This window comes from Macrotis lagotis, chromosome 6, assembly GCF_037893015.1.
Source record: "Macrotis lagotis isolate mMagLag1 chromosome 6, bilby.v1.9.chrom.fasta, whole genome shotgun sequence".
In the NCBI taxonomy this organism is placed as follows: Eukaryota; Metazoa; Chordata; class Mammalia; order Peramelemorphia; family Peramelidae; genus Macrotis; species Macrotis lagotis.
The window spans coordinates 73,035,414-73,055,951 of NC_133663.1; the positions used below are offsets into that span (position 1 = coordinate 73,035,414).

The window sequence follows — 20,538 nt, forward strand, 5'->3', positions numbered from 1 at the left end:
TAATTGGAATTGTTTTGTAGGTGTTTTTGAAACTGACTAAAGACACACAGAAGGATGGAGAGATGAGTACAGAGCAATTCACAGCAAAGAAAACTGGAGTTTCTAAAGTCAATGGCATGATGACCCCTGATGATCTCTCTATGAGCAGCAGCAGCATCACCACTGAAAGAGATGGTACACATTTCATTTGATTTTGCTCTTGAGTTCAGTAAATGAAATGAGTGGGAAAATCTGGAAACAAATATGTAATATGTTACTAAAAGAGACTTGAAGACATTACCTTTATGCTTTGCTATTCCTAAATAAAATTATTTTAAAATCATTCCTTCCCCTTCCTTCCTTCCTTCCTTCTTTCTTCTTCCTTTCTTCCTTCCTTTCTTCCTTCCTTCCTTCCTTCCTTCATTTCTTCCTTCCTTCCTTTCTTCCTTCCTTCCTTTCTTTCTTCCTTTCACTTGAAGACATTAACTTTATGCTTTGCTATTCCTAAATAAAATTATTTTAAAATCCTTCCTTCCTTTCCCTTCCTTCCTTCTTTCTTTCTTTCTTTTTCTTTCTTTCTTTCTTTCTTTCTTTCTTTCTTTTTCTTTCTCTTTCTTTCTTTCTTTCCTCCCTCCCTCCCTCCCTCCCTCCCTTCCTTCCTCCCTCCCTCCCTCCCTTCCTTCCTTCCTTCCTTCCTTCCTTCCTTCCTTCCTTCCTTCCTTCCTTCCTTCCTTCCTTCCTTCCTTCCTTCCTTCCTTCCTTCCTTCCTTCCTTCCTTCCTTCCCTCCCTCCTGTCATTGTTTAACCCTTTTACAAATAAATTTTTCAAAAGATCTATGAAAAGACAATGTGAGACACTTTCCTTAATTCTATACAGCAAAGATCCCCAGTCTTTTGGGGGTCATAGGCACCAGACTTTGGCAATCTTTTGAAGCCTATAGTTTCATCTTAGAATATTTTTAAGTGCTAAAATAAAAAAAAATATATAATATCCAAAGGAAACCAATATATTGAAGTCACCAAAGCAGTTTCCTGACTAAAGTCAGGAAGACCTGAGTTCAAATCATGCTTCAGTCCAAGCTATGTGACTCTGGATTTAAACTGTCTGCCTCAGTTTCCTCATCTGTAAAATGGGAATAATAAAAGCCTTTTCTCTTTCAAAAGTTGTTTAAGGGTAAAATGAGGTAATATTTAAAAAGCATTATATAAATGTTAACTATTGCAGCCATTGAAGTAGTTATCAAAACATTTAAAACAAATTCACAGACCCCAAGTTAAGAGTTTCTGGTATAGAAAGAAGCCTTATGTATAGAAAGTTGTATGTATAGAGTGTTTAAGCCTAGGGATTAGATTAATATTCTAGCACTGACAATAGCTGTGTGACCATGGGTAAATCACCCATGAGGATCTCTGAGTCTCAGTTCTCTCAGCTGTAATATGGGGGTTTATAAGACTTGTACAAATCGGGTAGCTAGGTGGCACAGTAGCTAGCATACTGGCCCTGGAGTCAGTAGGACCTGAGTTCAAATCTGGCCTCAGACACTTAATAATAATTACCTAGTCATGTGGTCTTAGGTAAGTCACTTAACCCTGTTGCCTTAAATAAATAAGAAAAAAATTTTTTAAAAATTCTTATACAAGTCTGACAGCAATACTGAGAGGAAAGTGCTATATAAACCTTTAAGTTCTTCAATTTGGAACTCTGCCTAAAGGGCAATCAAACTGTGCATACCCTTTGAATCAGTAATACCACTACTAGGTTTGTATCCCCAAGAGATCAAAAAGGGGAAAGGACCCACATGTACAAAAATATTTATATCAGCTCTTTTTGTAGTAGTAAAGAATTGGAAATTGAGGGGATGTTCATCAATGGGGGAATGGTTGAACAAATCGTGATATACAAATTCAATGAAGGACTATTGTTCTATATAAAATGATGAGCAGGTAGAATTCAGAAAAACCTGCAAAGATTTACAAGAATTAATGCTAATTGAAGTGAACAAACCAGGAAAATATTGTCCACAGTATCAGCAACATTGTGTGAAAATCAACAATGTTAGACTTAGCTCTTCTCAGCAAAACAATATCAAAGATAATTCAAAGATTCATAATGGAAAATGCTATCCACATCCAGAGAAAGAGGTATGGAGTCTATAAAGTGCAAATCATTGCATAGTAATTTCACTTTTTTTCTTTCTAGTAGTTTTTTCCCCTTTTGTTCTGATTCTTCTTTCACAACATACCTAATGTAGAAATATGTTTAACATGATTACATATGTTATAACCTATATGAGATTGCTTGTTGTCCTGACAGGGGAGAATGGAGAGAGGGAGAAAAATTTGGAACTCAAAATATTATAAAAATGAATGTCAAAAACCATCTTTACTTGTAAATGGGAAAAAATAAAACTATTCAGTGAGAAAAAAATATATATAAAGAAGAAAAATTTTAAGCTCTTTAGAAATATGAATTATAGTTCTAAAGGAGAGTTCTCATACTGAAGAATAGGGATAATACATTTTCAGATGGAGTAACTTTGGTGGGGATTATAGAAAGCTAGATTTATTATATTCAAATTTTTTATGTCCATTCCAATTCTGTAAGAGTCTATAATTTCTATGGTCCTAGATTCTTTACCAGAGACATATTTAGGAGCTAGTCTGTAGATTTTCATCAAGAATTTCAGCATTGGGGCTATTTTGGAAGCAAATATAAATTGAAAAAATATATAATGAATACAGTGGAATAATGTAGGATTGAAAAAAAATGATTTAAAATTTGCTGAGATTAGGAAACATTCCTGGAAGCAAAACTTTTAATTAACTATTTGTCTTACTGGGAAACTTTTAAAAGATAATCCCCTGATTTTTATACATTTCTGCAACTTCAGTCTCATTTGGGCCTTTCCATATTACTCATTTATAATCTTTTCTGGGATAATAACTATAGAGTCAATGGAATTTAATACTTTGATTAGCAAATGACTGTCTGCTTCAGAAAGTCAATGTTATGTTATTTGCCTCTGCATTTGTTTCACAGTTCAGAACTATTCTTCAGTCAAAATGTTCCCTTCATTGACATTATCTTTTAGAAAGCACATTTACCCTATTTGATACACCTGTAAGTCATCCACATGTAATTTCTCAAGGAACAGAAAAGCATACTAATTAACTGAAAATATTCAGCTCCTTATACTATTCCCTTTTGAGGAGATAGGAGTTTGCATTTTAAACTTGTTCACTCTGTTTAATTGGAACCCATTTTAAATTACACAGCTTTGTATTTCCCTTATCAGCTAAATGAAGATCATGATTCCTGTGTGGCATAATTCATGATATAAAATTAAAAATATCCACAGCATTGTCATCTTATCACATGTTAAGTGCCTTGCTGCAAATTTTTCAGAGAATGCTGTATTTAAACCTATTTTTTTGGGGGGGGAGACTATAGAAATTATTAGTTAGAAAAGACTCTACTCAGAAATTCATTTTATGACATGACTGTTAGCAGTCATGAAAATTTTCTCAGCATCTATATAGCTGATTCAGAGTCACAGGGAAGAATTTTTGAACTAAGGAGTTATTCTTTTTCTGCTTCTTATAGTAGAGAGAGTTAAGTTTTGAACACTGTGGACATGTTTCACAGCTCTAGGGGAAAGGATGGTTCCTTAGCATAGTACACTGGGAAAAGAGAGATTTTATTTTTTCCTACTTAGTGTTTAATGTGACTGACCACACTTCACCATTCAGACCTAATAGTTGGTTAACTCGCAACAGAGAAGATGGTTCTGCACTTCAAGAATTTTAGAATGATCCTAGAATGAATTCCTGTGATAATTTCCTCTTACCTCTTACGAGCTCTGCTCCCTAATTGGACTAATGCTCTAGCTTCCTTTTAGTATTTATGAACTATATTCCCATTTGGCCTACTGCATGTTGAGTCCACATAAAATTATCTCAGTCTTCAGGGACTACCAGGAATAACCTGCCTAATGTTATTAATTGGTTTTAGGGAAACATGACATTAAGAGAAACAACATTACGGGGGGGAGTTAATAAGAGGAATGTCATAAATACAGAGTGAGGTCAAAAGCATAATGAGAGGGCATTCAGTTAAATGGCATCATTGTAGATTTTTGTTATAATGCATTAACAATTTTATTGTAAAACAAGATTGATCAGGGTAATGCTAGGGTCTGCCAGTTCAGTTTTCACATTAATGCTAAAAAGGCTAATATGAATATAAAAATATTTCATACATGCTTGACTGCTCAGAGTTTGTCTGCATCTTCTATAGCATTTATACATGCTCTTGGAATTGTATTTCCTGATCTATCTGTTTCTCTCAAATAGACAAAGTCTTGACCAGAGCAGAGAGGCTAGATGGAGTAGGGCTTTTGCTGAAGAAGATCATGGCTATTCTCATTAAGAGGTTCCACCACACTCGCCGAAACTGGAAAGGTCTCATCGCTCAGATTATCCTCCCAGTTGTCTTTGTAACAACTGCCATGGGTCTTGGTACACTGAGAAATGTCGGCACAGTCTATCCTGAGATACAGCTTTCTCCAGCTCTTTATGGGACCTATGACCAGACATCTTTTTTTGAGTAAGTGTCTTTTCCAAAGTTAAACGACTCTTTCCAATTTCAGTCAATCAACAGCCTCTTAGTAAGTCTTTATGAAGTGCAATGCAAGAGCCACAAGGCATAACTAGAGATTACGCTAGAAATTACAAAGAAAGGAAAGGCTAGCTGTTCCCTTCAAGGAGCTTACATTTCAATGGGGGAGAAAACATGTCAATAATTAGGTACATATAGAATAGAGGCAAAGGCTTAATTTGTTTCAAGAGGCTTGATGTGTTGAATTACATGCAAGAGAAACAATGTGAAACAATACTGAGAAGCAACAAAATCTAATCTTTTTAAAGCAATGATCAAAATTTAATTCTAAGATCAGCAAGGTAGACAGTTGTAATGATAGAAACACTTTAACTGCAGGAGTTAATGAAGGTAGGGTTACATGGATTTTTGCTCTTTGAAGTACAAACACCAAGATCTGCCAAAATAAATCATTTTAAAGAAAGATGGCAATTTGAACAATAGCTTTGGATGAGGAATCAAGAAACCCAGTTTTAGGTCTGGCTCTACTACTGACTATTGATTGATTTAAGTGACCCTAGTTATGATTTTAATTTGAAATCTATAGACACTATGGTGATGGTTCTTTAAAATATTAATAATAGGATTTATCATTAAAATTATATGTTTATAGTATTTGATTAAAACCCTATAGGATTACTTATAAAATAATTACAATAGGATTTTATCTAAATAGATTGTTTTGTACAGATTAATCAGCTTACTGATTAATTGAAATCAGAATATTCTGAATATCTGGAGATAATAGAAATGTAGACTATACAGTAATATATGTCAGCACATATTCATATTTATGATACAAAGTTTATGGAACAGATTGTTTCTTAAGTCCAAAAGAATTATGTATAACATGCACAGCCTCTTCAAAGTGTGTGTGTGTGTGTGTGTGTGTGTGTGTGTGTGTGTACAGTCAGGGAATAATGGAAGAATCATAATGTATTTTTTCATATTTTAGGAACTCTCATCCAAGCACAGAATCATTAGTCTCTGCAATGCTGACTTTCCCTGGAATAGATACGATATGTCTGAATACCAGTGATACGTAAGATCTTTTTTCTTTTGTATTTTCCTTTTTTTAACTTCATGTTTCAATTTCCTAATCTGCAGAAAAAAATGATTAAAAAATTAACTTTGCAGAAGTCTCTCATCAACACTATTCCTCAGTTTCCAAAATCTCCTCTAGTTCCTTTTGTTCCTGTGCTATCCAAATAGACTTCCAAGATGCTACAAAGTTTGGAGTAATTTGGTTAAGTGTTTCTTAAACATTTAAAAGCTCCCTTTGTAGATACTCTGAATTATGGGATGTTTAGAAATATATCATGTTAATTTTAGAAAAAAGACATCTACCTTATCAGAAGGAAAAATTACAACTTACCTTTCATTTATTCTTACTTATAGGAGATGTTTAAAGAAAGATGCATTGGGTCATTGGAATACCAGTGGAGAGCCTATCACTAACTTTGGTGTTTGCTCCTGCTCAGAAAATATCCAGGTATTAATGAATAAGGTTTCAGTGACATGGAACATTTGAAGCATGCAAGATATATATAGGTTAAAAGATTGTGTTTTTTTGTTGTTGCTGCTGCTACTCCTGCTACTTTAATCCAGGAACTTATTGTCAATAGGATTGGTTCTTGGTATATCAAGAGATTGATGTTGATCTTCAGTCTTTACCTATAGGTCACTGGTTTAAATTTGTCTTGGGTCATATGTTTAAAGTGAAGGAATATCACAATGGTCTTTGTTCACAACTAACAAAAAATGAATTTTTGGTCTCAGTTCAGCTCCATCTAGAAAACTCTGGATGACACAACAACATGTCAGCATAACTGTCACACTTGAAAATACAGCAACTTGGCTCCTGTATTGCTCAGCTGAAAAGATAGCTAGGGCTAAAACAGAGCCCTATATGTCTCTTGGTAACACCTCCAGACTGTAATAAAAGCACATTTACTGAAAGAGGCAGAAAACATTACTCTGCCATCACTTCTCCTGTCCCTGTTCCATAGATAAGCACTTTGGTTTCCAGGCATATCAATTCAGCACCTTTTAAGAGTCCCAAATTCACTGGGGAAATTAAAGATGGTTAGGGAGAAGAGACATGTTATTTTCTGAGATTCACTATATTGTCAACTTACCTTCCCTTGTGGGGAGAGATCTAAATATATTTTCTTCCAAATGGAATATAATCACATCTGCAACCAAGATAGTTATCTCTTGTATTGCAAAGAAAAAAAAATGCTTTCCATAAATACAATGTATTAGTGCCATCGCTCTATGGAGAATGGTACAGATGACAATGGGCAGGATTCAGCAATGATTTCTTGATTATTAGACAAAGAATATTTGTGGTCTGTATTCTGACAGATCCATTAAAGAATCAAAATCTAATCATAGAGTGTTTTAATCATTTTAAAATTCCTCCTTGTTTAACACTGATGATATATTTATCTATCTTTAAAAACTTTCATCTGAATACATTTTAGGTCTCCTGCTACATACTCAAATCTGTACAATTATATGTATCCATTTAATTGCTTAAAGACCACAATGGACAGGTAACCTTACAGGCAAAGACTCTACGTAAAAGTAAAATTAATCTTATTATGCAAGAATGTTAGGACCAGAAGGGACCTTAGAGATCTGCTAATACAATTCTCTCATTTTTACAGACAAAGAAACTGATATTAGACAGTGAATAAATAGTGGAGATAGGACTAGAACCATTTCTTATGATCCTCCTCAATGACACCCCCCAGTCTGATGTCCTTGTCACTATACTACACATTTTCTTGTACTAAGATTCTAAGGAGAAAGTGCTAATATATGTGAAAAATGTTCTACAATTAATTTAAGTAATAAGAACCTCTATATAAGTCTAAGCTTCAACACATTCATTCATATTTGTGTACAAGTAATCTAATGAACAATAAAAAATATATTTAGTTGTTTTTTGCAAAGTATATTCACATTAGTTGGAAGCTTTATATCAGAAGGAAAGATCTAGGTACAGTCTATTCTAACTAAAGTAATAATTCTGCTGCAATTACATAGTAACTCTAGTTATATTTGCTCTAATGGATTGAGATTTTAACATATGAAAATAGTTGAAAAATAGCCTATAGTAATCTTCTTTCTACTTTTTAATGCACAAACTATTTGCTAAGCATACTGAAATTTTCACATTTAAAATTTTATGCTGTATCCATCAGAGGTATTGTTTGGGGATGTTTACTTTTGACATATCTGAAGTTAATGGGATTCAAAATGTGTTTGCTAGTTTGATATCACATTGTTTGGCCAAATTCAGGAGATGCAAAACAGGGATGGTTTCTCTCTTTTCTACTAAATCTATCCTGTCTATTGGTTCTTCTGTAGTACTCAAGCATTAGGAAATGGACAGTATGTAGATCTATAACATTAGACATGCAACTCTGAGCCAAGGTTCAGAAAAGGAGCATTACTCTCAAAGCAGCCATGGTACACAAATGGGGATGTATTACAGAGTTCTTAATTATCTTTTTTTTTTAAGTAGGCTTATCTTTTTTAAGAAACATTTCATTTATTTTGAGTTTTACAATTTTTATATTGAGTTTTACAATTTTTCCCCTAATCTTGCTTCCCTCCCCCCACTCTCCACAGAAGACAGTCTGTTAGTCTTTACATTGTTTCCATGGTATACACATTGATCTAAGTTGAATGTGATGAGAGAGAAATCATATCCTTAAGAGAAATAAAGTATAAGAGATAGCAAAATTACATATAAGATAACAGTTTCCCCCCCACCCCCTCAATTGAAGGTCTTTGGTCTTTGTTCAAAATCCACAATTCTTCCTCTGGAAACAGATGGTATTCTCTATCACAGATGGCCCCAAAGTGTCCCTGATTATTGAACTGATAGGATGAGCAAGTCCATCAGGGTTGATCATAACCCCCATGTTGCTGTTAGGATGTACAGTGTTTTTCTGGTTCTGCTCATCTCGCTCAGCATCAGTTCATGCAAATCCTTCCATGCTTCCCTGAATTCCCGTCCCTCCTGGTTTCTATGTTCCATGACACACATATACCACAGTTTGTTAAGTCATTTCCCAATTGAAGGACATTCACTTAATTTCCAATTCTTTGCAACCACAAACAGGGTTGCTATGCATATTTATAAGTGATGTTTTTTACCCTTTTTCATAATCTCTTCAAGGTATAGACCCAGTAGTGGTATTGCTGAATCAAAGGGTATGCACATTTTTGTTGTCCTTTGGGTGTCATTCTAAATTGCTCTCCAGAAAGGGTGGATGAGTTCACAACTCCACCAACAATGTATTAGTGTCCCAGATTGACCACATCCCTTCCAACTTTGATCATTGTCCTTTCTGGTCATATTGGCCAGTCTGAGAGGTGTGAGGTGGTACCTCAGAGATGCTTTAATTTGCATTTCTCTAATAAGTAATTATTTAGAGCAATCTTTCATATGACTGTGGATAGCTTTGATTTCCAGAGTTCTTAATTGTCTTTCAGTCCTCTATTGCCACTGAAACCAGAAGAGGAAAAATAGCAGGAGTCTCATTTTATTGATGGAATATTTTATTTGAATTTTTAATTTTTTTAAACTCTAAAAATAACTTACCCATAAAACTCTCTGCCCCCACCATAATACCTTCTCATATTTAAAGAAAAGAAAGGGGAGGCTAGGTGGCACAGTGGATAAAGCACTGACCCTGAAGTCAGGAGTACCTGGGTTCAAATCCAGTCTCAAACACTTAATAATTACCTAGCTGTGTGGCCTTGGGCAAGCCACTTAACCCCATTTGCCTTGCAAAAAAAACCTAAAAAAAATAAAAAATAAAGAAAAGAAAAAAGTTAAGCAAAGAAGAATAATACGATTACAAGTGGTATCCCCAATGGTAGTCCATCACCTCTTTAAAGAAAGAGATTGTGTTCCAACAATATCATACCTCTGAAAGGAACAGTGGCCATTATGTTTGATCTGAAGTCTATTAGTTTTTTTTAATGTCTTCATTTACATTGTTGAAATTGTTATAGTTTCTCTACTACTTGTTTCTTTATCCATTTAGATTTTACAGGCCTTCCCATGTTTCTTTGAATTCTTTGTATTCATCACTCTGTCCAGCATAATAATATTCCAGTCCATTACTACACCATGATTAGTTTAACCATTACTCAACAGAAGAATTTTTGTATTTAAGGACCTAGAAATGCAGAAAATTGAATTCATAAATGGGGAAGGAGTTGTTTTAAAAAATGCCTCTTGTATCTGTGTTTAGCACCTAAAACTATTAATGCTATTTTTTAATCCCTGATAATGTGTCTTGAGTAGCTTATTTAAACTAATGTTGTCCTTTTATTTTTTGGCAACCTTTTCTTTCTTCCCCATGTATTACCAAGGGAGCTCAGCATCAGCCTAGTGTTTGTTTGTTATTTACACTGCAACCATATCAAGCTTGTCAGCACAGTTCAAGGGACGTCGCATACTAGTTAACCTGTGTCTCTCCTGCTGGCTGTAAGACAAATCAGAAAATAAAGTGTATTCTACATGAATAATAGCTATTTGTCCTAATTTCTTGGCACAGTTGAGTTGAATTCTTTCCAAGCTCTTTGGAGTCAGGAGACATTCTTATCTCTTTGGAACAGTTGCAATGGAAGACAAACTATGAGAGAGAAGCTTCTTGGCATTTGCCTGTTTGATTTGTTCAACTCTGGTCAGAAGTAACTTTCATTTTTTAAATGTGTTCTTTCAGGAATGTCCTAACTTTAACTACTCCCCTCCTCACCTAAGAACATATTCATCCCAAGTCCTTTATAACCTCAGTGGACATCACATGGAAAATTACCTCATTTCAACAGCTAATGATTTCACTCAAAGAAGGTAAAAATAAACCTTTTTAGAACATTTTACAATATTATCATAGAGTTTGATGTTAATTTTTTTAGTACAGGATATTATGTCTTGAATAACTTATTTAAACTTATTTTATCCTTTTATTCTTGGAGATGTTATCTTCCCCATGTATCAGTCTTGTGTTTGTTTATTGGTCAAGGAGTATGTCCAAAGAACAGTGGTATTTTTCATGGTTCCATTTTCTTTTCATTTTAACTTAAATCATTAATATTTATTCAAAAAAGAAAAAATAGTGGAAGTACAAGTTGTAAGGATCAATTTTTTAAAAAGTTCATTTTGACAAAATATAAATTAAATGGTTTTTTGGAAGCATGATGTTTAATACCTGAAGTAGAATGAGAATAATATAGGGTAGAGTCATATAATGAAAGCAGCATTGCATAAAGGAAAGGAGGATCTGAGTCCTAATCATAGCACAGCCACTTAATACCTTTGTTAAGTCAATTGAGTCACATTTCTCCTCTGAGCCTCAGTTTACCCAGCTGTGAAGTGAAGAAGTTGGTCTAGATGATTACTGAGATTAACTACATCCCTTTTCCTTCAACTCTGATGTTAAGTTCAAGCATAATTACTTGGAGAATTGGTATTGCTTTGGAGTTCCAAAGAAGCATTATTGAAGTTATACCATCAGCCTTAAGTTTATGTGAAATAGTATTTGTTAATCCTTGATCCTTACCATGATTCTCGATGGATAACTGATGAATTCAGAGATGCAGAATGAGACATAATTTTTAGAATAAAATGGGAATTTATTTTACTTGACCACATATTACAAGAATTTTGTTGCTTAATTGTAGAGGTGGAAAGATTGGAGGTTGAGAAAATAAATGCTTCTTAGGTAAAAAAAATAATATAAAATGAAAAAAATAACAGTTGATCCTAGGTCCAAAACAACACTTATCAACTATATAGATAGCATGTTAATTAAGCTCATGCTTTCTATTAAATCAGTAGCCAGGCTATATGGGACAATAATTACAATATGACAAGCCCAGGCAGTAACTATTTGTATAAAGCTGGAAGAGATGATTATATCGTAATAACAACCTTGGGATTGTTGATTAGCTAACCAAGATTCAGGCTTATTGATAAAAAATAATGATGACAATCAACCCCAAGACAAGAATCAAAAGACTTTCTTGAGGCCAGATCTCTGTGAGGTGAAGGTTCATTCATTACATAATCCATAAAAAGGAAGAAGGAAATATGGAAATGTATTATTCTTGTCTATGTATATTTGGTTTTGTTTTCCTTATTCTTTTTTTCCCAGGATGGAGAGGATAGGGAGGGAAAAGAGGGAAAGAAACATGAATATGGAAAGAAGAAAGGAAGCAAGGAAGGAAGGAAGTCTTTGAGATTTGTTTGTTGTTTTTTTAACTGTAGAGAAAAGGAGAGAAATTTCCATTTATGCTAGCTAGAAAAGAATACTATAACTTTTTCCTCCATTAAAGTAATTATAAACTTGTTTTTTTCCTCTTAGATATGGAGGTTGGAGTTTTGGATTACATCTGACTAACGACCTTCGCTTCGATATAACAACCATTCCTGAAAACAGAACACTTGCTAAAGTAATTTCTAACTCTTGCCTCATACTATACAAATAATTCAAATATGAAAATTTGTCCAACTTGAAATTGTTTCATATAGCATTTAAATGACCTTCCATTTACATAAACCTTGTGTTTCTGAAAAATTTGCCCATGAGTACGGTTTTGTAAGTTAAGATGTTTGTCACTTGACCTACATAAAACTCTCCACTACTTTGAACAATTATACCTTAGCCTATATTTTTAGAATGCTGAGTTTCTAAAATTGGGGCACAACTGCTCTGTAAAGTCTGGTGTCTTTTATACAGATTATATGATAATTCACTACATAGTTAAAGTTCAGATAGTAATAATAGACAATGGAGGAAAGAAAGAGAAATGTGAGCTATCTTTTATATTAAAATAAACACTGGTTCATCAGAAATGACAGCTTTATTTGATTTTTTTTCTCTTTAATGCAGTTATATGAGGGATATTATTGGAAAATATTGGAAAAAATTATTGGAAAACAACTTGTAGATCTAGGTTCAGTATTGCCAATGACCAATCATTAACCAAGTTAATGTCATCCCAGTGCGTATGCTTTCAAAATTCATGTGATGAAACAAGTGGAAGTAGCTGAGTTCTCTACTCTGAGCCATGACTCAAAGTCTCATGAGTTTCCAAGTTGCATTTTAAAATGTATTGCAAATTTACTTACATTATTTCACAGTTAAAGATAATCATGAAGTTATTAATTTCTAGGATGATATTGATTTTATCTTGTCTTGGAATTCCAATAGGTGTGGTATGACCCCGAAGGTTATCATTCCCTCCCAGCTTACCTCAACAGTTTCAATAACTTCCTTCTTCGAATTAACATGTCAGACTATGATGCTGCCAAACATGGTAGGTTTCTCAAAGGGAAGTTCCTTATATTGAGATTTCCTAAATGAAACTTTCTCTTCTTTACACATGCAAAAAACATTGTGTCTTTAATGACTATCCTGAGTCCATCCTATCTGTTTGTCTGTCTGTCTAATGATCTCAATATGCATCTGTGCATATACATACACATATGTATTGTGCAAACATATACTTTAATATATATATATATATATATATATATATATATATATATACCTATGTACCTATAGGTATACATATATACCTATATATGTATGCCTAATATATATCCACAATATGTATATTTATACATATGTGCCTTATTTGTATGTAGTTGTTTCCATATCATCTCCCCCTTGAGAGTAGAGTCTTTCTTATACTTTTTTTTATATACCCAATGCTTAGCATGGTGTCAGGAACATAGCAAATGCTTAATAAAGACTTGTTGACTCACTTTTATTCTATCTTGGCAGATAATTTTCATCATCTAAGTCACAATTGAGAAGAAAAGTGAAAGCATGAATAGAAAGTGTGGTTGGCATATGCTGTATCTAGTAGATGAAATGGCAGGTCTCCTTATGATGGGAAAATATGCTTTTACTTTGACAGTTACCTAACATAGCTATGTTAGCAACTACCATATTATTTGTGAAAAATAGGGAATCAAGCTACAGAATCACAAAAAAGTACAGAATTTTCCTTCTTCTCTTGACCTATAATTCCTTTTTTATGTAGAAATTCACTGAATGAAAAAACCCAAATGCTTAATATTTAGTATTTGAAATACTATTAGTGAATACCTGAATTTCAGTGCACTTTACTTTCAATCAGTAAGCCTTTGTAGAAGTAGCATGACATAGTGAGTAGATCCCTGGGTTTAGAGTCAGGAAGATACAGCTATGAATCCTGCCCCAAACACTATTTAGCTATATGGTCCTGGATAAGTCCTTAAATTCTCTGAACTTCTATTTCTACATCTAGAAAATTCTAAGGGCTGGACTCATTGACCTGGAAAGTCCCATCTAGATCTAAATTTATTATCCTGTTATTTCTCTTCAGTCTATCTTCTATACACAGCTTCATGATGATTTTCCTAAAACTTGGATCTAGACATGTCCTTTCCCCACTTAATAAGTTCAAAGAACTGTCTGTTACCTCTAGGATAAAATAGAAGTCCCTCTATTTATTTTTATAAAGCCTTTCCCTTAACCTCTATGTTTCCTCAACTATAAAAAGAAGCATTTGAACTCAAAGGCCTCTAAATCAATGATCTTTTCAGCTTTAAATTTCATATCTAAATCAATGATCTTCTTTATCCACTTATTAAGCCTCATTATGAGGCACTGAACTTACAAATGCAAACAGCCCCCAATCTCAAGGAGCTTATGTTCTAAGTTGTTTTTTTTCCTTTTGGTAGGACTGGGGGTGAGTGGGAAGGGGGATCTTTATACAGATAAGTCAATAAAAATTATATTTGATGTAAATGCAAGGTCATTCCAAGGGTTATGCTTGGTAACTGGGTAGGAGGTTATGGGGGTTCAGGGGGAGAGATCAGGAAAGGTCTCAGATAGGTGGTGACATTTTAGATTTAAAGATAACTGATGATTTTAAGACTTTGAGAAGGGGAAGGAGCTGATGGAACTTTTATCTCATTTTAAGATTCTCATAAATGGTCAGCTAGATGGTGCAATGGATAGGATAGGGAGAGAATATTTGAATAAGAACATAAGTATGTAATCAATAATTTCAGTAAGGATTCCACATACTGAATTATGAATTCAACTTGGGCTTCTAAGAAGCATAGGTGAGATGCCTTAGAAATTTAGTATCGAGTTTCAGTTTTTGCAAAGACACAGCAATGGTGTATGGAAGGATGAATTCAATCAACAGTTCCATTTTGCCAAGCCATAAAGTACATAAGGGAGGGTGGCACAGTGGGAAGACTCCATTCTGAGTTCAAATCTGGTCTCAGATACTAACTAGCTGTATGAGTTGGGGTGAGTCACTTAAGCTGGTTTCCTCATCTGTAAAATGAGCTGGAAAAGGAAATGGTAAGCTATTCATCATCCTTGTCAAGAAAACAAACAAAAGTGGGGGTGGGCATGAGGGAGGGGGTCACAAAAAGTCAGAAATGACTGAACAAAACGTTAAGTGGAAGGAAAGTATAAAAAGCCTGGAAAGGCAAAGTTCAGCCAAAGTGTGAAGGACTTTAGATGTCAAGCCTAGAGAAAGATTCTGGATGTTCTTGAGAAAGTTAAGGACAGAGTAAGAACTTTGATTTCCTTTATGACATTATTTTAGCATTTCCATGGATTAGAAAGAGGAGAAAATGTAAAAAGCCCAATTAGAAATTTCCATCAATGATTTTTTCCTTTATGCTAAGAATTATCCATATTATTCTCAAATTTCTTTAAAATATAAATAAATGAAAATATGTCTTTGTATTTAGAATAAAGACATGGGGCATTTAACTGAGTTTATTAGTCACTAGTTTCATGAGTTGCCACATCTTTTTCTAAGTAGGATTGAAAGAGACTAATTTATTTTTACCAATGCAATTACTGCTCATCCAACCATTCTCTCTTCTTCTCTGGACTCTCTGATTACTTTCCCATACCCATCCTAGGATTAAGATGGAAGAGAAAGTAAGGGTAACACAGTTATTTGTCAATATTGAATTTTTAAATGAATAAATAGTTTGAGTAGGAAAAAGGAGGAAATATATTTAGAAATTTTAATATCCACTTTCTTTCTCAGTGAATTCCAATATTGGAACTGATAAGGTTGAGCCAAATTAATAGATCCAGTTGCTAAAAATAGTCTATAGAATCAAATGTTTATTTAAACATCCAACTTTCTTTTGCTTTGAGAAAATAGTATTTTTCCCACCTGAGTAAGCTCTTTCTTAACAGCAAAAACCATGGAGAAAATAACATGATTGATAGTCTTTAGATCTAGAACATCAATAAAGGTCATAGTCAAAAGTGGTAGATTAAATTAAATGGGGACCAAAGTCAGGTGGGTTTGATGCAACCTGGTTTGAAATACAGTTGAATGGTTGACTTTTGGGAAGATGTCTTACTTAGAGCAAAAGTCATCAGTTGCTCCAAAAAATAATGACAGAATGTACAAGAACTTCAGAAATGACAAGATAAAAATATAGCAGACAGGACTGCAGTCTTGTGAATGAGAGACAATATCTTGTTTTTGATATTGGAACAAGGTCTTTAACTGAATCATACACAAGGGATAACCTTCATATTGAAGGTTCTTTTCCTAACACTGAGAAAATATCAATAATTTTTTATTTATTCTAGATTTAAATATACAGACTTCTGCATTGTGAGTTCCACAAACCGAAGGAAAAAAAACAGTTTGCATCCCCTCCAAAAACTTTATTTTTCAATATTAAAAAAAGTCTTTGGTTTGCATGGCTAACAGTTTTGCAACATTTCAGTTTGTTTTTTACACAGAAAGAAAAATTAGATTTCATTCAAAATTGAAAATCTGTTAGCCCTCAATGCATTTCTGTTATTTTATAATCTATAGAGAGTCTAATACGATAATACTAATTTCTTTCAGAGATTAACTAATTATATTTTCCCTTTCCATAATGTACTTGTTCTTAACTCATCTTTATTATATTCTGTTTGAACTGGGAATCTCATTTAGCATGAAAAAAAATTGATTTTCTTTGAATTCTCTAGTGCTAATAAAAATACTCTAATTAGCTTTGCTTAGCCATGTCAATACCTATTATATATATGTGGTTCCCTCTAGTGGCTAATTTGATATAAAATTTATTTTTTTCTTCTTCATTGCTAAAGAGACTTGGTAAAGACTTCCTTATATTCCTGAATATCAAACAATTAAGATTTTTTCTGAATAATGCTTAAATATTTCCTGTTATGTTTGAACATTTTTCATCTCGTCAATAATTTGTTTGCTCTTTGGCAATGTTAATTGGACCATTGTAACCTTGGCTTATAGGCTGCAAAGCAATAAAATTATGCCAAGGACAAAGGGTCGTCTTTCTTTGCATACAGGCAAACGATTTTGAGGTGATTATGGAATGTTACCATTTTTATAAGTCATTACAAATGTTTCTTTTATGTCTAAAAAAACTAGAAAGTTTGTTGTTATGGGCTAGAGGATTAGCCTTGGCTTCAAGGCTTCATAAGAGTGGGTTCTGGGAAATGTTAACAGCATTATCTTGAGAAATCATTAACTTCTCAGTATGCAAACTTAATTATCCTACCCTAACACTATATATGATGGAGGAATTGATGATTTGCATTTGTGAAAAGAGATTCCTCCACATTCTTATTTTGGTTCACAGGTCTGGATCAAAAAACAAAACACACCAGAGGAAAAAAAAAGATGGGAAGGAAATTAAATTGTTACATATCTATTATCCCAGGAAATAAAATCCATTTTTCAGAGAAAAAAAAGTCTTAAGAGGGTAAAAATAAGTGATCATTAGAATGAGGAGCATTGCAAGTAAACATTTACAGTCATTGCTTAGGTGGCACATAATTTATCTGGTTTCTAAGAAATGGACACTTCAGATGCAAAGTAATGTTTCTTATTGAAATGTGCCTGGCTATAAATTTGGAGACTTTTCTTGATTTAATTGTATTAGAAAAATGGTTAGAAAAGTAAAGGATCAAATTAACTGATACTTATATCACATCTTAGGAATTGCAAAACATTTAATATAAATGATTATTTCAAATGCTCTTGGAATGTAGGTGGTATTATTACTGTACAGATGGCCAAATTATTTTTTCCATGATCATAGAGATAGGAAGCATTAGAAAGAGGATCAAATCCAGGTTTTCCTGGATTTATCATTGAGAGATGCCAGTTTAAGGACTATGGTATCTCTCAATGATAAATCCCGTTTAGAAAATATAAAATATTTAATATCATAAGATATTAATATTCATATTTAAGTCCAAAGGAGAAAAATTAAGAATACACTCTTCTTTACCTTCATTTAATAGTGGAACCAAAATTGAAAATATTATTCAAAATCAAGTAAGTACTGAGTCCAGTAAGCTACCCAAGATGTAAGGACAATGAATGACAAAGAAGCCTCCAGAATAACAATAGGGTTCCAAACATGTGTTAGATTCCTTTTATAAAAAATGAAGATGAAATGTTACATCAATTTTGCCAAACCTAGAGATCATGAAGAAGTATAATTGTAATAAGACTGGAAATGTAGATTGGGGCCAGGTTTTGAAGGCCATTAAAGGCCAAAAGAGTTTGGAAAGGTAATAGGAAATGCTTTAGTTTATGGAGTGTAAAAATAATATGCTTAGACCTCCTCTTTAGGAAAATAATTTTGGCAGTTATGTGAAGAACAGATAAGAAAGCTATCATGAAATCATATAGATTTGAATCTGGAAGGAACTTTATATGTTATTCAGCTCAATCCCCTCCTTTTATAGAGGAAAAAATGGAGGCCCAGAGATATGTTTGAGGAAAGAATTTGAACCCAGTTTTTCTTGACTCCAATTACCATGTTCCATCCACTATTCAATAATGCCTTATAAATGGGGAGACTGAAAGCAGGATAGGAGTCTAATTAGGTGACAATTCAATAGTCTAGGTAAAAGGTGATAAAGGCCTGAGCAAGATGATAACTGTGTGAGTAGAAAGAAAAGGGTCTATGCAAGAAATGTTGTGAAAGCAGAAACAGTAATAATTAACAATTGAGTTTGTGGATTGAACAGAAGTTAGAGGTTGATGAACCTGAATGTCTGAAAGGATGATGAAATCCTTGCCAATAACAGAGAAATTCAAAAATTTGGTTCTGAGGGAAAAGTCAATGATTTTTACTTTGGGCATATTGAGTATGATTTATCTATGAGATTTTCATTTGGAGATATGAGACTAAAGAACTCAGGAACAATGAGTTAGTAAATCTGGGAGTTGTCTGCATAGAAATAACTCATGGAAGTTGATGAGATCATCAGGTAAGAGATTATAGAGAGAAGAAAGCCCAAGTAGAGCTTTGAGGTATGCTTGTAGTTAGGAGACATAAAGTGGATGATGATTCAACAAAAGAAAGGAATGATTAGATAGATAGGAGAAAAATCAAGAAAGACAGGGTCCCAAAATTCAAAGAGGAGAGATGAGCCAAAATAAAAGGATGATCAAGAGGAACAATACTAGTGGGAGACTGAGGAATAAGATGACTGAGAAATGACCAATGTTCTATCAGATCAGACAATTAAATCATTGGAAATTTTGAAGATTGCATTGTCAGTTAGTGGTAAGCTGAGAATACATATTACAAAGGATTGACTAGCAAGTGGAAGGAAAGAACATATAAGCAATAAGGTCAGACATCTTTTTTCTAGGAGTTTGCTAGGAAGAGAGGAGATAAATAGGACAATAGCTAGAAATGATGAACAAAAACCTTTACTGAGAGGTTTTTTGCTTGCTTGTTTATTGGGGGGATTTAGATACATTTATAGGTAGCAGGAAAAAAAAACCAATGGAGAGTGACTGAAGACTAGAGAGGGCAATGATAATTGTGGGAGCAATCCAATATAAAAGATGTGGGGGGATGGAATAAAGGATGCAAAGAGAGGCTGGTCTTGACAAGAAAGAAAGTCACTTCATCAGAGACAGAATTAAAGGACAGAATGGCATTTGTTGTTAAAGGTTCTGAAATTTAGAGAAGGGACAAGAGAGAGTTCATCTGACCTTTATATTCTCAGGGAAGTAAGAGGAAAGATCCTCAAGTGAGTGATGATATGGGAGACTTGAAAAAGGAAGAGAAGATTTAGCACTGTCACTATAGGGGAAATGTTGGGCTAGAGGGAAAAAAAAAGCAAGGAGTAAAAAGATTGCCTTGTTAACTTGAAGACCCAGTTGAGATTAGATAGCAAATTTAGAGAGGACCCAAGCAGAATGGCTGGAGGACTACCTCCAGTCCCTCACGTCAGTAGGACTGGAGAAGGTGGATTGATAGGAATGATCTAAAATTGGAATTCGGCAGTTAAAAGGGAGTCAAAAGATTCAAGAGTAGTGGGTAGTATGCAGTTGAACTCATGACTTCAATTCAATAAACATTTACTGTGAGGGCAGCTAGGTTGCACAGTAGATAGTGTGCTGGGTTTGGAATCAGAGAGACTCATCTTCATGAGCTCAGTCTCAAATACGTAATAAGCAAATCATTTAATCCTCATCTGTAAAAGGAACTGGAAAAGAAAATGGCAAATAACTTTAGGATTTTTTGCTAAGAAAACCCTAAATGGGGTCACAAAGGATCAGACATAATCAAAACAACTGAACAACAATTGTACCAGACTCTGCTAGGAGTTGAGGAAACAAAAAGAGACAAAAGATAATCTTTGCCCCCAAAGGGTTTACAATCTAAACTATAGGATTGAGTTTAAGAAAGAATGGAAGTAGGGCAGCTAGTGGATAGAATACCAGCCTTGGAGTCAGGAGGACCTGAGTTCAAATCAACCTTTAGATAATAAATACCTTGCTAAGTGACCTTGGGCAAGTTTCTTAACCCCATTGCCTTGTAATAA

At 33.9% G+C, this 20,538-nt stretch overlaps 1 protein-coding gene and 1 long non-coding RNA gene across 2 annotated transcripts in view; one reads left to right on the plus strand and one right to left on the minus strand.

The window, feature by feature from the left end:
- ABCA12 (ATP binding cassette subfamily A member 12) overlaps positions 1-20,538 on the plus strand; it is a 231,375-nt gene that overhangs the window by 177,990 nt on the left and 32,847 nt on the right. The window contains exons 33-39 of the mRNA XM_074191440.1: positions 21-174; positions 4,333-4,585; positions 5,592-5,678; positions 6,035-6,128; positions 10,390-10,517; positions 12,031-12,118; positions 12,880-12,985. Coding sequence (XP_074047541.1) covers positions 21-174; positions 4,333-4,585; positions 5,592-5,678; positions 6,035-6,128; positions 10,390-10,517; positions 12,031-12,118; positions 12,880-12,985 — 910 coding nt within the window. The remainder of the gene's footprint in view (positions 1-20; positions 175-4,332; positions 4,586-5,591; positions 5,679-6,034; positions 6,129-10,389; positions 10,518-12,030; positions 12,119-12,879; positions 12,986-20,538) is intronic.
- Positions 1-20,538, minus strand: part of LOC141490977 (uncharacterized) — a 30,575-nt gene that overhangs the window by 8,401 nt on the left and 1,636 nt on the right. The gene's annotated exons all lie outside the window — the stretch shown is intronic.